General features: G+C 42.7%; 1 protein-coding gene across 1 annotated transcript in view; it reads right to left on the reverse strand.

Annotated features, from left to right (window-relative positions):
- Positions 1-1,797: 1,797 nt before the first annotated feature.
- cdk12 (cyclin dependent kinase 12) overlaps positions 1,798-14,804 on the reverse strand; it is a 31,432-nt gene continuing 18,425 nt past the window's right edge. Inside the window, exons 6-14 of the mRNA XM_062050087.1 lie at positions 11,470-11,659; positions 11,343-11,399; positions 11,109-11,210; positions 10,941-11,018; positions 10,746-10,862; positions 10,536-10,667; positions 10,233-10,456; positions 3,974-4,393; positions 1,798-2,888 (exon numbers count right to left, since the gene is read on the reverse strand). Of these exons, the coding sequence (XP_061906071.1) occupies positions 2,542-2,888; positions 3,974-4,393; positions 10,233-10,456; positions 10,536-10,667; positions 10,746-10,862; positions 10,941-11,018; positions 11,109-11,210; positions 11,343-11,399; positions 11,470-11,659 (1,667 nt within the window). The 3' untranslated portion in view covers positions 1,798-2,541. The remainder of the gene's footprint in view (positions 2,889-3,973; positions 4,394-10,232; positions 10,457-10,535; positions 10,668-10,745; positions 10,863-10,940; positions 11,019-11,108; positions 11,211-11,342; positions 11,400-11,469; positions 11,660-14,804) is intronic.

A 14,804-nucleotide genomic window follows, 5' to 3' on the forward strand; every position in this document is an offset into this window, starting at 1 on the left:
TTTACAAATAAGGTGTACACTCATATATTACACACTAAATAATTGAGCTGCCACCTTATCGTGGTAGAGGAGTTTGCGTGTCCAACTTTTAGGGAGACGCCGGATATTGAGTCCGAGTGGACTATGTTCCGTACCTCTATTGTCGAGGCGGCCGTTCGAAGGTGGTTGGTACCTGTCGTGGCGGTAATCACAGAACCTGCTGGTGGACACCAGCGGTGAGGGGTGCCGTTAAGATGAAGAAAGAGTCCTATCGGGTCCTTTTGGCTCATGGGTCTCCGGAGGAGGACAGGCAGGTACCGACAGGCCAAGCGGTGTGCGGTCACAAATTCCTTCGGCGGTCACGACTTCCGGACGACTTTGAAGTGATTCTGGACCACCTCCCGCCGCCTCAGGAGGGTTAAGCAGTGCACTGTCAACCCCGTGTATAGCGGAGATGGTGTGCTGCTGACCTCGACTGCGGATGTTGTGGATCGGTGTATAGAATACTTTGAAGACCTCCTTTATCCCACCTACATGTCATCCTATGAAGAAGCAGTGCCTGGGGAATCTGTGATGGGCTCTCTTATTTCTGGGGCTGATGTTGCCCAGGTAGTTAAAAAGCTCCTCGGGGGCAGGGGCTCGTGGGCGGATGAGATCCGCCCGCAGTTCCTTAAGGTCTCTGGATGCTGTGGGGCTGTCTTGGTTGACAAAACTCTGCAGCATTGCGTGGACAATCGGGGGCAGTACCTCTGGATTGGAAGGCCGGGGTGATGGTTCCTCTCTTTAAGAAGGGGAACTGGAGGGTGTGTTCTGACTATCCTAGGATCACAATTCCTCAGCCTTCCTGGTAAGGTCTATTCAGGTGTACTGAAGAGGAGGCTACGCCAGATAATTGGATAGTCGAACCTCGGATTCAGGAGGATACGTGTGGTTTTTGTCCTGCAACTGTGGACCACCTGTATACTCTCGACAGGGTTCTTAAGGATGCATAAGAGTTGGCCCAACCAGTGGACTTGGAGAAGGCATTCGACCGTGTCCCACGGGAAGTGTAGTGCTCAGACAGTATGGCGTATCAGTCTGATTGTGGCAGTCCACGCCCTGTATGATCGTGTCAGAGCTTGGTCCGCATTGCCGGCAGTAAGTAGGACCCATTTTCAGGGAGGGTTGGACTCTGCCAGGGCTGCCCTTTGTCACCAATTCTCTTAATAACTTTTATGGACAGAATTTCTAGGCGCAGTCAGGGCGTTGTGGGGATCCGATTTGGTGGCTGTAGGATTAGGTGTCTGCGTTTTGTAGATGATGTGGTCCTGATGGCTTCATCTGCCAGGATCTTCAGCTCTCACTGGATTGGTTCACAGCGAAGTGTGAAGCGACTGTGAGGAGAATCAGCACTTCCCATACACTGAAACCAATACAATGTAGATCAGTATGTGCTAACAATCAAACAGCTACTTCCAGTATTAACACTTTCTAGGGCGCAACAAAAGACCAGATTCAGCAAAGACTGAACTGACGAGCCTACACAACATGAACTATAAACTACTGCCATCTAACATCTTGGACTTGCAACTGTATTTGCAACTTAATGTCATACTTAAAAAGACCCAGAAATGTGATAATAAAACAATATATAGCAACCAGACAGCAGTTATCATAATGAGCTCAATAAAAAAACATTTAACATGTATTAATACACACAAAGATACCAAAAGTGGGTACTGTATTTGTTCAAATGTCCCTTGTCATGACACCATAAAAGTAGTTCCTCTGTGTATGAACAGTTTCTATATATAAATACATAACCAAGTGACAGTTCAATTGGTCTCATAACTTTCTTTAATCAACTCAACAAAACAAAACACATATTACAAAATATTTTTACTCTTGGATACGTGAAATCTTTTTTCCTCTTCCAAAAGGAAAAAAAAAAAAACAGAATCATGGCCCACGATTAGAAATACTCTCCGAGCGTATCGTTTTCTTTATTTAGGAAAAAAAACTGCACCCACAACAAAACAAAAAAGCTTTTGCTGCACACAGGGAGGCATTGAGCAGCTTTGGATGCCCTCCAGGAAAAGCGCTTAAAAGTCATCAAGTATGTTTTTCTCTTTTGTTGCGACTAACTTCATAATTGGGCCGAGCGGAACCGTGAGATTTCATGTTTCGAAGCGCGGAAGATGATGCGCCACGCAGCTAAATTAAGGCTTGTCACAACACTGCGGAGTTTAGGGCTGTAAAATGGATTGAAGGGGGAAAGAAAAAGCATCCAGCCTTCCAAAAAGGTCACCGGGAGAGGTCACGAGGAGCATGTCCAGATTAGCAGGAGACCACACACTTTCTCTGGGTTCCAGTATAGGCGGCAAAACCTCCGTGGAGGTCGGCACTGCAGTGGAGACGACAATCATTCTTTTGGGAGAGGGCCTGCATCAGAGAAGCTTCCCAAAGCGGAGTGCTTGTAGACGATGCAACACTTTGGAAGAGACAGTGATCCAGAAAGCAAACATTCACTTCCTGCTTGCAGCTGAATCCTGAAGGTGCTCTCAGGTAAAGATCTAATCGGTCTTAGCGGGAAGCTCCAAACCGAAGGTCCTGATCTTTGGGGAATTGTGCTGTGCGAGAAGAACTCGCCACTTCCTCCGAGGCTTCTTTCACGGGCGACGGTTTGGAGGGGGAATCTGGGCCGTCACCTCCGGGTGACGTGTCGTCGTCACCACCCGGAGAAGCGCTAGTGTCCGAGTCTTGCTGGGAGATGAGCTGGAGCAAGGCGGCCGCCACCGCAGGATTGATATCCTGGCTGGAGTGGGCTTCAGCGGGCCGGGTAGACGGAGGCGGGCCGGGCGGAGAAGGTGGACGTTGCTCGGCGGACGGAGGTGCACGGTGGGTCCCGAACGGCTTCCTTTTGGGGACATCTGAAGAGAAGACATCACATGTTAGCGGGCATTATAGATGAATGCAAGGCAACAGCTAAGTCATGCATTACACGCTGCAGTTCCCACCGTCGCCACAAGAGGGAGCCATGGAATGCTTTAAAATGCAAGTAAAATTGCACAAATAGAGCCTGCTTTTTTGCATTTTCCAGTAAATCCCCAATAAAGCACTAACATTAATTTAAGAATACATGGGAAATGGGAGAGAAACAGTGGGAATGGTACAAGCTGGATAGACAAAAAAAAAAAAAAGAGGGTGACTTCAAGTTAAAAGTTGAGAAAAGTTGCAGCAGTTAATTGACTGCAGAACAAAACCAAACAGGTCCGGCTCTGTGGCGTTTTGTTTTCTTCACTCAACCCCGTTCTAGATTGACTATATGAACTGTGTGATAAACACAACAAAAACGTGGGGAAATGAAAGTAAAAAGAAAAAACACATGCAGGTGAGGTCTAAAAGATTGAAAACATTTATTTTCACTTGATAATTTATTAGACGTTGCATGTAAAAAGGCTGACCAGACAGTCTGAAGCTTCTTGCTGACAGTGTGGAGGTGAAAAAAACTCAACAAAAAAGGAGCAATACACGAGCAATGAGGAAACAAGGAAGAGTGGGAAAATGTGGAAGGTGGTGGTTAAAAAAACAAAACTAATTCCGGCATGAAGCTCTCTCTTCCCTTCAAATGAATGACACTTGACTTTCTGGTGCTTTTATTGTGTAACACCAGCAGCCTGTGTGCAGTGAAATGTTACGGTTACCTCTGTAACATGAAAACACTAAACATTGTTCTATACATTTGTCAAAATGTGTTGATAGGATTGTGGGTACAAAGGCCAAAAAAAAAAAGGGATGTGAAATTTGAGGAAAGAAAGGATTAAAAAGGGGCGGGGATTATTTGCCAAATTAAAATGCTTTGATTATCTTGCTAATTTGAGATAACGTAATATTAATATTGTGTGATAGAGATCTAGAGTAGCGATACTTCTTGTTCTACTGCAGTCCCCAGTGATTTCCACATGACCCTGCTTGCTTCCCCGTGCCACCTCCTACAGACTAAAGCCAGACTTGCCCTTGCGGTCAGTAGTAGATGCGGATGAACCGCGCGTTAGTGCCTCTTCTGATTGGACACCGTTGCTCTCGTCGGCTTGCTCCTCGCCTTGCGGCTTCATGATGTGGCCCAAAATGAGAGCCAATAAATTGGCCTGGTCCTCCGGGATGTTGGCCGGGTCGCCGGAGGTTGGCGAGAGCTCCTGCGGCTCAGGGGGGCCGGTCCTGGACGACGAGGAGCCCCGTACTTGGTGCTCCGGAGCCCCCTGGTGGTGGTCGGAGGCCTCGCTGAGGGCGGACAAGGACTGGCTGAGAGTCTCTGCGTTGGAGAGGTTGAGGAGCTGAGCCACCTGGGGCAGCGAGAACTCCGTCTGTCCCTGGAGGAGGTTGAGCAGCAAGGCCAGCTCCGTCTGGTTCAATTGCTCGGCGGCAGCTCCCAGTGCTGGAGGAGGAAATACCCATTAAAAGGCAAACATTTTGCAGATTTCATTGGCTCGAGACATATTCACAGACAAATTTCAACAACGCCTGCAAAAAACTGCACTGTCCAAAATTGCACCAGCAAGCCAAAATGGCAGACGACTAGGGATGGATACCTCTCACATTTGAATCCATATGGCACCACTTCCCGGTACTTAGGAATTGATACCAGTACTCAACGTTACTAATTTCCGTACTTGGGTTTTCATGTGTTAAATGTTTAATAATAAACAACATTTTTATTATATTATAACTGTGCTGTCCAGTTGTTATATCAAACTTGCTAACACTTAGAAGTTTTATTTGCAACTGTTATACTTTATAATAGACTTTGCATGCAGTTGCAATTCCAAGATGCTAGATAGCAGCACCTCCAAGTCCGAGTCCATGGTTCTCGCCCGAAAAAGGGTGGAGTGCCATCTCCGGGTTGGGTAAGAGATCTTGCCCTAAGTGGAGGAGTTCAAGCACCTTAAGGTCTTGTTCACGAGTGAGGGAAGAGTGGATTGTGAGATCGACAGGCGGATCGGTGCGGCGTCTTCAGTAATGCGGACGCTGTATCGATCCGTTGTGGGGAAGAAGGAGCTGAGCCGGAAAGCAAAGCTCTCAATTTACCGGTCGATCTACGTTCCCATCCTCACCTATGGTCATGAGCTTTGGGTTATGACAGAAAGGACAAGATCACAGGAACAAGCGGCCGAAATGAGTTTCCTCCGCCGGGTGGCGGGGCTCTCCCTTAGAGATAGGGTGAGAAGCTCTGTCATCCGGGGGGAGCTCAAAGTAAAGCCGCTGCTCCTCCACATGGAGAGGAGCCAGATGAGGTGGTTCGGGCATCTGGTCAGGATGCCACCCGAACACCTCCCTAGGGAGGTGTTTCGGGCACGTCCGACCGGTAGGAGACCACGGGGAAGACCCAGGACACGTTGGGAAGACTATGTCTCCCGGCTGGCCTGGGAACGCCTTGGGATCCCCCGGGAGGAGCTGGACGAAGTGGCTGGGGAGGGGGAAGTCTGCGCTTCCCTGCTTAGGCTGCTGCCCCCTGCGACCCGACCTCGGATAAGCGGAAGAAGATGGATGGATAGATAGCAGTAGTGTATAGACTACGGTGTGTTGGTGTAGACAGGAAATAGTCTTTGTCATTAAGTTGAACGTGCTTGTCTTTTGTTACGACCTAAAAAGTGTGTATACTCTAAGTATTGCACCTATTACGCACCAGCTGTTGGGTTGTAACGTGCAACTTATTTGTAGTTTCATTAACAAACATGGAGGTATTAAAATCGCCATGTAAAATCGCTAATGCTAACCAGTAGCATGTATATGGCATATGCAATGTAAATTACCATGAAGCGGTTACAATTTGTTATTCTTATAGCCAGACCTGTGTGTTTACTTACGTACCTCATGGTTTCGGCAATAGACACACAGGTCTGGCTATAAGAACAACAAATTGCATAATTTTTTGAAGACCTAATGAACCTCTTTGGATTAATGAAGCTGTTGCATTTTGAAAAGTGGAGTTTTACTTTTGAGGGCTTTTCTACATAACATGCTTGCTTTGTTGGCATGGAAAATTGCAACATTATCTAGAGCAGGGGTCACCAACCTTTTTGAAACCAAGGGCTACTTCTTGGGTACTGATTAATGCGAAGGGCTACCAGTTAGATACACACTTAAATAAATTGCCAGAAGTAGCCAATTTGCTCAATTTACCTTTAACTCTGTTATTATTAATAATTAATGATATTTATCTTTGTGGAAACACTGATCATCTTAATGATTTCTCACAATAAATATGTATAGAAACATAAATATCAATATGCAACACTTTATTTTTATATTTTCTCTAAGTGCACATTTTTCAAATTGCACATTTTCAAATGATCACTTCTAAGACAGTCTTGTGAAATCACAATATCCCATTTTAACTAGCTAGCCACTAACATTTTTTAACAAATCATGAATTACTTTGCGCCATGTTTGTACAAATAATAACTCATGTAAAATACAAAAGTAAACTCTCAAATTTTTAAATCATGTCACACTTTGAACTGGACACCAAATCTGTTATCTGTTTCTTTGTCAGTTAGTGGGAAGCCTGGCATTGCATGCTGTTAACTAGTGTGTTGTACTCTGGTGTGTAACTTGACACTGCAACTCTGAGTGAGTCTTGCAGATGTGCATCAGTGAGGCGTGTTCTGTGTTTGTTCTTGATGAAGTTCATGTCAGAAAAGGCTGATTCACAAAGATAAGATTTTTCCTCATTGTTTGCGGAACCTTCTTAATCTTTTGGACATATTTTCACAGCAATCTGGCCTTAAGCTTAATTATGATAAATGTAAAATGTTAAGGATCGGAAATCTAAAGGGAACGTCTTTTCAAATGGAATGCAAAGTGCCTGTTTTGTGGACAGATGGACCAGTTAACATACTTGGTGTTGTTGTCCCAGAAAATCTGGAAGATCTAGGCTCAGTAAATTATGATAATCGACTAAGAAAGCTGGACAAAATTATGCAATTATGGAAAGGGAAATCCCTAACCTTGTATGGTAAAATGTCTATTGCCAACTCGTTAATTATTCCTCAATTTATTTATTTGTTTTTGTCATTACCAGCTCCATCACAAAACTTTTTTAAGATTTATGAGCGGAGGGTCTTCGATTTTGTCTGGAACGGCAAACCAGAAAAGATTAAAAGAAAGGTTTTGTACAAAAAGTATGAATATGGGGGCCTGAAACTTCTCAACCTTGAAGCTATGTGTCTGTCTTTAAAAGCATCAATTGTTCCAAAGATGTATTTAAACATTGAGTGGTACACAAATGTCCTGTTGGACAAAAAACATGTACTGTATCAAAAGAAATTGTATCCTTTTTTACAAGTGATCCCCTCCCAGAGAGTCTGCTGCGAAACATGGTGGGGTTCATAAAGGAAACAATCCACTCATAGTGGTGTTTTCAATTTTATGTGCCAGAAAAAAGAGACGATATTTTGCAGCAGTTAATATGGATGAACTCTAAAATTGTAATAGATGGAAAGCCTTTCTTTTGGAAAAATATGTTTGAAAGAGGAATCATTTTTGTCAATGATATTATCAATGAGAATGGTAAAATTATGAAGTATGATGAATTTAGAGCTATGTATGTTGATGCTTGCTCAAGCTTTTCATTTTATCAACTAACTGGAGTAATTGGGAAAAGATGGAAATAAATAATTAATTATGGAACTACTAAATTATTAGTTTGTAAACCTCTAATAACAAATTCTAGTTGGCAAAAAGAAACTAAAATAAATAGAAAAATATATAATTTTTATTTAATAAAGAAATCTTTGAAGGCTGCCTCATACAACACAAATGGAAAATGGGATGACTTTTTTGACTGCCCGTTGCCATGGGATGCCATATTCAAACTAATCTATAAAACCCCTTTCGATGTGCAAAATCGTTATTTTCAAATTAAAATTATTTATAACTTCTTACCCACAGGGAAAATGTTAAAATTATGGAATATGACAGAGTCAGATGATTGCCGATTTTGTTGTCAGGAGCCTGAATCCACCCTACATTTGTTTTGGTATTGTCATATTGTGTCTTTGTTTTGGGTGGAAGTTGAAAAAATGTGTTTAAGGATTGGTTTGTTTATGAAGCTTAATGTGGTTTCTGTTATTTTAGGAGAGTTCATTGACAATCATGATATAGTCAATTTAATTATAGTACTCTGTAAAATGTTTATTTTTAAGGCCAAAAACAGATATTCACTTAGCATTACTTTCTTTAAAACATTTATTCAGTATTTTCTAACTTTAGAAAGTTACATGGTTGAAAACGATAATGATGCCAAAAAACATAAAAAAATAGATGAGAAGTCCTCAAAGGCTTATTTTGAAAGTATAATTATGTTTATAGATTATATGATATATGTTGTTGTGTTCCCTAATTTGAGTGACCTGGACATAATCTGGACTGTACATAAATGCTTATTTTGATAATGTAATTTTGTTTATAAATTATATGCAATCTGTTGTGTTCCCTAATTTTTTTCTGTGTACATGAATGAAGGTGTGTGTTGCTGAGTCCGACTTGGACATTATCTGGACTGGGCCTGGTTTAAAAAACCCTTTAAACAAATCTAATATCATTGACAACCTGGTCTGTTGAAGATAAGGCCCTTTTTTTAAAAATAAAATAAAATAAGATAAATAAATAAATAAAAATTTCTTGGATAAAAAAGAAAGTAAAACAATATAAAAATAATTACATAAAAAATAGTAATTAATGAAAATGTTAGTGGACCAGCAGCCTATACAATCATGTGTGCTTCAGGGACTGTGTCCCTTGCAGATGTGTTGTCTATGTTGTGGGAACCAGAATATTGGTAGCAGAAAGAAATTACCCCTTATGTGTGAGTGGGTGTGGATGAGTGTGCATGGGGGAGGTTGTTTGGGTTGATGCACTGATTGAAAGTGTATCTTGTGTTTTTTCTATGTAGATTTAATTTAAAAAAAAAAAAAAAAATTTTTTTTTTTTTTTTTTTTAGAACAGGCCCGCGGGCGACTCATCCGGTCCTTACGGGCGACCTGGTGCCCGCGGGCACCGCGTTGGTGACCCCTGATCTAGAGGCAGTCGGAGTCTGCTCTGATTGCTTCAGGGGGTGTCGAGAGTCTGCAACTGGACGAGACAAAAGTTTGCAACACAATATTTCCTCCTCAAAGTCTAATATCAAGCCATCCAGTAATGCACAGGCCAATATAAATCCACTCAAAAAAGTGAAACATTTAAGTAAAATAAAAATTCATTAAGTTGCTCAAAGGCAAGATATATATATACATATCACTGACAGGTCTGTAGTTGCCGTCTGATGTCACTCCGTCGCGCTGCGTTTGCGTGGCATCAAAACACATCTTGCTTAACTGCACACCCAACTTATATGCTAACTGCTGTATTAATTTTGATATAAATTATATGATGTACAGTACCATGTAAAAGGTTTGTGCTATGCTGATTTCCATCCGAGTGTAATTGTAATTAATAGAAACACAGTGATGGATCAGTGTGGTCTTTATAAGATGACATAACTGCATTGCACTGCAAATATAACTGACTTGTTCAAGACTTAAAAGCAGATGTTGGTAAGACGTCCATGGTGTGAGATGTTACATGATGTTAACCTCTTGTGCCAATTAAATTGTCATAAAAATGCATTTTTTAAATCTTTATTTGTACCAATTACATATAGTACCGATAAGAGTACCAATTAATACCCCGGTATTGTATAGATAAAATCTTACAGATATACATTCCTTGTCATCAGTGCATTCTTTTACTAAATTAGGGACTTTTGTCAAGGCTGGAACCAATTATTCATGTTTACATTGCATCTTATGGGAAACTATGCTTCACTATACAAACTTTTCGATTTACGAACCATGTTCAAAAATCAAATAAGTTCACAAATTGAAGTTCCACTATATACGTTTGTTTTATGATTTTCATGTGCCCTGTCTGGATGAAAATTGGAGAAAAATATTTGGCAGGATACCCATGCTTGTAAAAATTGCAAAATTTTCAAAAACTAATTAAACCCTGCAAAAGATGATTTAGTTATCAAAATTATAACAATAGTCATAGTGGTAAAGAACAAGCTAGTTAAATTGACCAAAAACTGAGGCGCAAGCTATTTAATAACTTAATACAAAATGACAGCAAAGACTAGGTTAAAGGAGTGTCACATGACACATTATTATTTTAACACATGGATGCGTTTGATATCAAAGAGAATGTTTTATGTGTTTATTTAGTTCAGCAGTTACCTGACAGGTCGTTGTCCGGGACAACGGCCGCGGGCGGCTTTCCCGGCGGAGGAGGCGGTGCTACGGCCGGGCTTGTTTGGGGACGACTGTTTTCGCCGCTGGAGGTGCCCGATGCGTCCTTCCGGGGCGCTTTGGGCACAGGCACATCCTCGGGGAGCCCACTCTGACGCGCCCGCCGCCGCTTCTTGCTCCACAGCTCATGGCAGTCTTGGTGGTGAGGAAGACTGGAAGGCAAAGCGCACATCAGTTACGCCGACAACAAATTGACTAAAAAATAAGCCAAAAACTAAACAATTATCTGACTCGGGAGGCGGCATCTTGCTGGGCTCCACGTCGCTGAGGAAGTTGCTGTTGAGAGCACCCTCCGACGTGCAGCGCCGCAAAGGGTCAAGTGTCAGCATTCGGTCCAGCAGGTCCAAGGCGGAAGTGGGTAAGCTGTACACACAGGAAGGCGTTTTTTCAGCCGTGCAACTGAAACACCATATACTACGACAGCTTTGGACCACAACATACAAGGCGAACTCCTCCCGCAGGCGACGTCTGTACTGTTTCTTGGGCTTCATGGTGTTGAAAAGGGGCAGTTTGATGACATCAGGCCAGACTGCAGGACAAGGAGAACCACACAGACGGCTGGCGGACAAATAGGGACAACATTGGCGGGATGTACACAGAAAGTTGTTTCTGTCCTTTGGTTTACAAAAGTCCTACCTGATGAGCTCCAGCTGCAAAAGCTCCTGGTTAGCTTGAAAGATGGGCTTCTTAGTGAACAGCTCTCCCAGAATGCACCTGAAGCAAAGGCAGTAGCATTGAAGTGAGTGAAGAGTGTGCGCAATGGAGGGAGGTGGCGATAATGAGTAAACTCAGACAGACACTCACCCGCAACTCCACACGTCGATGGCCGGACAGTACCTCTCCTCTCCCAGCAGGAGCTCAGGAGGACGATACCACAGCGTGATCACTTTATTAGTGTATGGACGACTGCAAGCAAAGAAGTCAGCGTGCACTCATGGAGCACCTCAGTAGCGTAACAATGCCATCTAGTGGCGAGTTGCTGCTCATACAGAGAAAATCCCAAGGCCATGACAACATGGCAAACAAAGCATCTCTTACCTTTCTTCTGAGTTATAAAGCCGAGCCAAACCGAAGTCAGCCAGTTTGATCTGACCCCTGTACAAAGGCAGGCGGTCATTGCACATGAGCAACATATGACAGGCCGCATTTAAACCCCATCTTTTACCTGTTGTTGAGCAGTATGTTGGAGCACTTGATGTCCCTGTGCAGGAAGTTGTTCTTGTGGCAGTAGTCCAGGCCCTCCATCAGCTGGCGCATGAAGCTGCGAATGTGCTCGTGCGAGAACTGGACCAGGCCCGACTCCAGCAGGCCCATGAGGTCGTGGTCCATGTACTCGAAGACCAGGTAAAACGCCCCTAAAAACACAGAAATCGCATCGCATTTGAGTGAGGTAATTCTGCAACAATTACTCAATGCTAACATTTTAGCCTACACTTTACTGCTCAAAGGCTGCCATTAACAGCTGCAATTCATTGGAAAACGTTACAGTCAAACAACTACACAAAGCGACTCGGTGAAAAATCTGGGTATTATGTTCGACCCAACTCTCTCATTTAAGTCACAGAGTGTTATTAAAACAGCCTTCTTTCATCTCTGGAACATTGCTAAAATTTCTCTCATTTTCTCCACCACCGACGCCGAGATCATTATTCATGTGTTCGTTCCGTCTCGTTTACTGTGAAGTATTATTTTGGGGTCTCCTTTTGTCTAGCATTAAAAGATTACAGTTGGTACAAAAAACAACTGCTAGAGTTTTGACAAGAACAAGAAAGTTTGATCATATTAGGCCTATACTGGCTCACCTGCACTGGCTTCCTGTGCACTTAAGATGCGACTTTAAGGTTTTACTCCTTGTGTATAAAATACTAAAGGGTATAGCTCCATCCTATCTTGCTGATTGTATTGTACCATATTTCCGGGCCAGAAATCCACGTTAAAAAAACCTCTGGTTTATTCGTGATTCCCAGAACCCAAAAAACGACTGCAGGCTTTTGAGGGTTTTCTATGGGTTCCAGTACTCTGGAATGCCCTACCAGTAACAGTTAAAGATGCTACCTAAGTAAAAGCATTTAAGTCCCATCTTAAAACTCAATTGTATACTCTTGCATTTAAATAGACCCCTTTTTAGACTAGTTGATCTGTTGTCTCTCTTTTCTGCTCTGCCCCCCCCTCTCCTGCGTGGAGAGATTATCAGGTGACCATGGATCAGCCTCCACGGAGGACGCGCTAGCTGTTCAAAGTTGGGACCCAGGATGGACCACTCCTCTTTGCATCAGTTTGTGACGTCTCTGCGCTGCTGAATTGTCTCCATGCAAGAGGATTCCTTTCTGGCCCCATTATCGACTGGACTCTCACATTATTAACCGTATCCACTTGGCACCCGGGGCGGATGGTCCCCACATCTGCGGTGCCTTCTAAGGCTTTTCGTTCCCATTGGGTTGAGTTTTTTCTTGCCCTGATGTGGGATCTGAGCCGAGGATGTCGTTGTGGCTTGTGCAGCACAGCTTGTAAGTTCAATGTGCACTATTGAGTATCTTAGTTACTCAGACAGCAATGTGTTTTTATATGTTTGGATCAGTGTTAATTTTGTTGACTAAAAACTTTCGTGTTGGTTATCGATGGTGCCAGATCGCTAGCTTAAATGCGAACATTAATGTCTTTCCCCACTAAGAAACAACAGCTGTGTCCCAATACAGGGTCTGCATCCTTCGAAGGGCAAATTTGAAGGCCGCTTAAGTCACAAAGCTGCGCGAAGGCTGTCCCAATTCATTCAAATTCAAAGGCTCCTCCAAATGCAGCAGACGAATGCACCTTCCTTTTCCCTGTATTCAGAGGATGCACCGAGACTATCCTTCGTGGCCTCCCATATCCCAAGACGCTTTGCGCACCTTTGAACAACCCGGATGTTTTTGAAGATGGCGGAAAATAAAAGCAGCAGCACCGGCAGCGAATACACTTTCAAAAGTAAGTATCCTTCGCAGGCTAGACTGCCCCATTTAACAACGGGTGACGCATCCTTCGGAAGGTCCAGCCTTCTGAGGCTGCGTAGGCCGGGTCCTCGGAAGGATGCAGACCCTGAATTGGGACACAGCTAACATACCCCAATCCAAACTTGTATGAACACATTACTGTCTGAGCAACTCAGATATTCAATTGTGCACATTGATCCTCCAAGCTGTGTTGTCTTAGAACAAAATTATGACGATGGATCTTGCCTCAGAGGAAAGTGACGTGTTTTTATTGTGCGTTCGAGGACCGCTGAACAGAGTAGGACACAACGCTTCTACCAGAAATAATAAATAAAAATCGATTTTTTTTTGTTATGCACTTTTCATTTATATAAGTCTTAAAGTACTACACTACAAACCAATATTTAAAACAATAAAAGCTTAGCTATTAATACAGATAAAAATACTAAGACTAAAACCCTATCAATGAAACGTTAAAAAAAAAAAATAAGTAGTGGCTTTTCTATCAGTGTCTATTTCAGTTATGTTTAAAAAAAAAAACTTGGTCAAAAGTTTTTAGTGTGTACCTCCAAAGACATGCACCTGGGGATAGGTTGATTGGCAACACTAAATTGGCCCTCGTGTGTAAATGTGAGTGTGAATGTTGTCTTGTCTGCGATGAGTTGGCGAATTGTCCAGGGTGTACCCTGCCTTCCACCCGATTGCAGCTGAGATAGGTTCCAGCACCGCCCGCGACCCCGAAAGGGATAAGCGGTAGAAAATGGATGGATGAATAAACCTAAAGACTTGTTGATAAGATGAACACAATATGCCGCAATTTATCAGCAGAGACAGTGTATGCTTTTAGCAATACAATCATGTTTACTCATTAACAAAAAAAAAGTTTAAGTAAGCTTCCGGCTTTATTAAAACAGCGCATCTCCTTAGATCAACATACGGCATAATAAATGCAATTGGTGTTTTTATAGCAGTGGATTCAAAGAGGAACTGCACTTTTTTTTTTTTTGCCTATCATTCACAATCATTATGAAAGACATGATGACGGATGGATTTTCTTTTTAATGCATTCTAAATATTGAATAAACGTAAATGAAAGTCAGCTTACAGCTGAGCCAAAGGGAGATCCACTATTCCCCCGTAAAATCCAATAAATAACTATTCAAAAAGCGCTTACAATACTCCATTTTCATTTCCATCCAGCCATCCATCTTCTACTGCTCGTTCCTCTCAGGTGATTTGAATATTAACTAAGTATTAATGATATTGTTATTATAAGCATAAACGCAGACAAACTATTTATAGTGGCGATGTGATCACTTCCGTGTGTCCCTATGTTTACATCAACGTGTGGTCTGCTACTTACTCTCTTCCCTGCTCCCTGTCAAGTTTATTGTAGATATATATCATGCCTCTCGCCTGAAAAGTAGATGGCGGAGGAGATAATCCGACAAGTTGGGACACTTTGACATCCATGGAACTGTCGAGAACGACACGAAAAGCGCTTGTTCCACAACCCCCCACCCTGTTTCTT

The sequence above is a fragment of the Entelurus aequoreus genome, linkage group LG06 (assembly GCF_033978785.1).
Source record: "Entelurus aequoreus isolate RoL-2023_Sb linkage group LG06, RoL_Eaeq_v1.1, whole genome shotgun sequence".
NCBI classification, from domain to species: Eukaryota; Metazoa; Chordata; class Actinopteri; order Syngnathiformes; family Syngnathidae; genus Entelurus; species Entelurus aequoreus.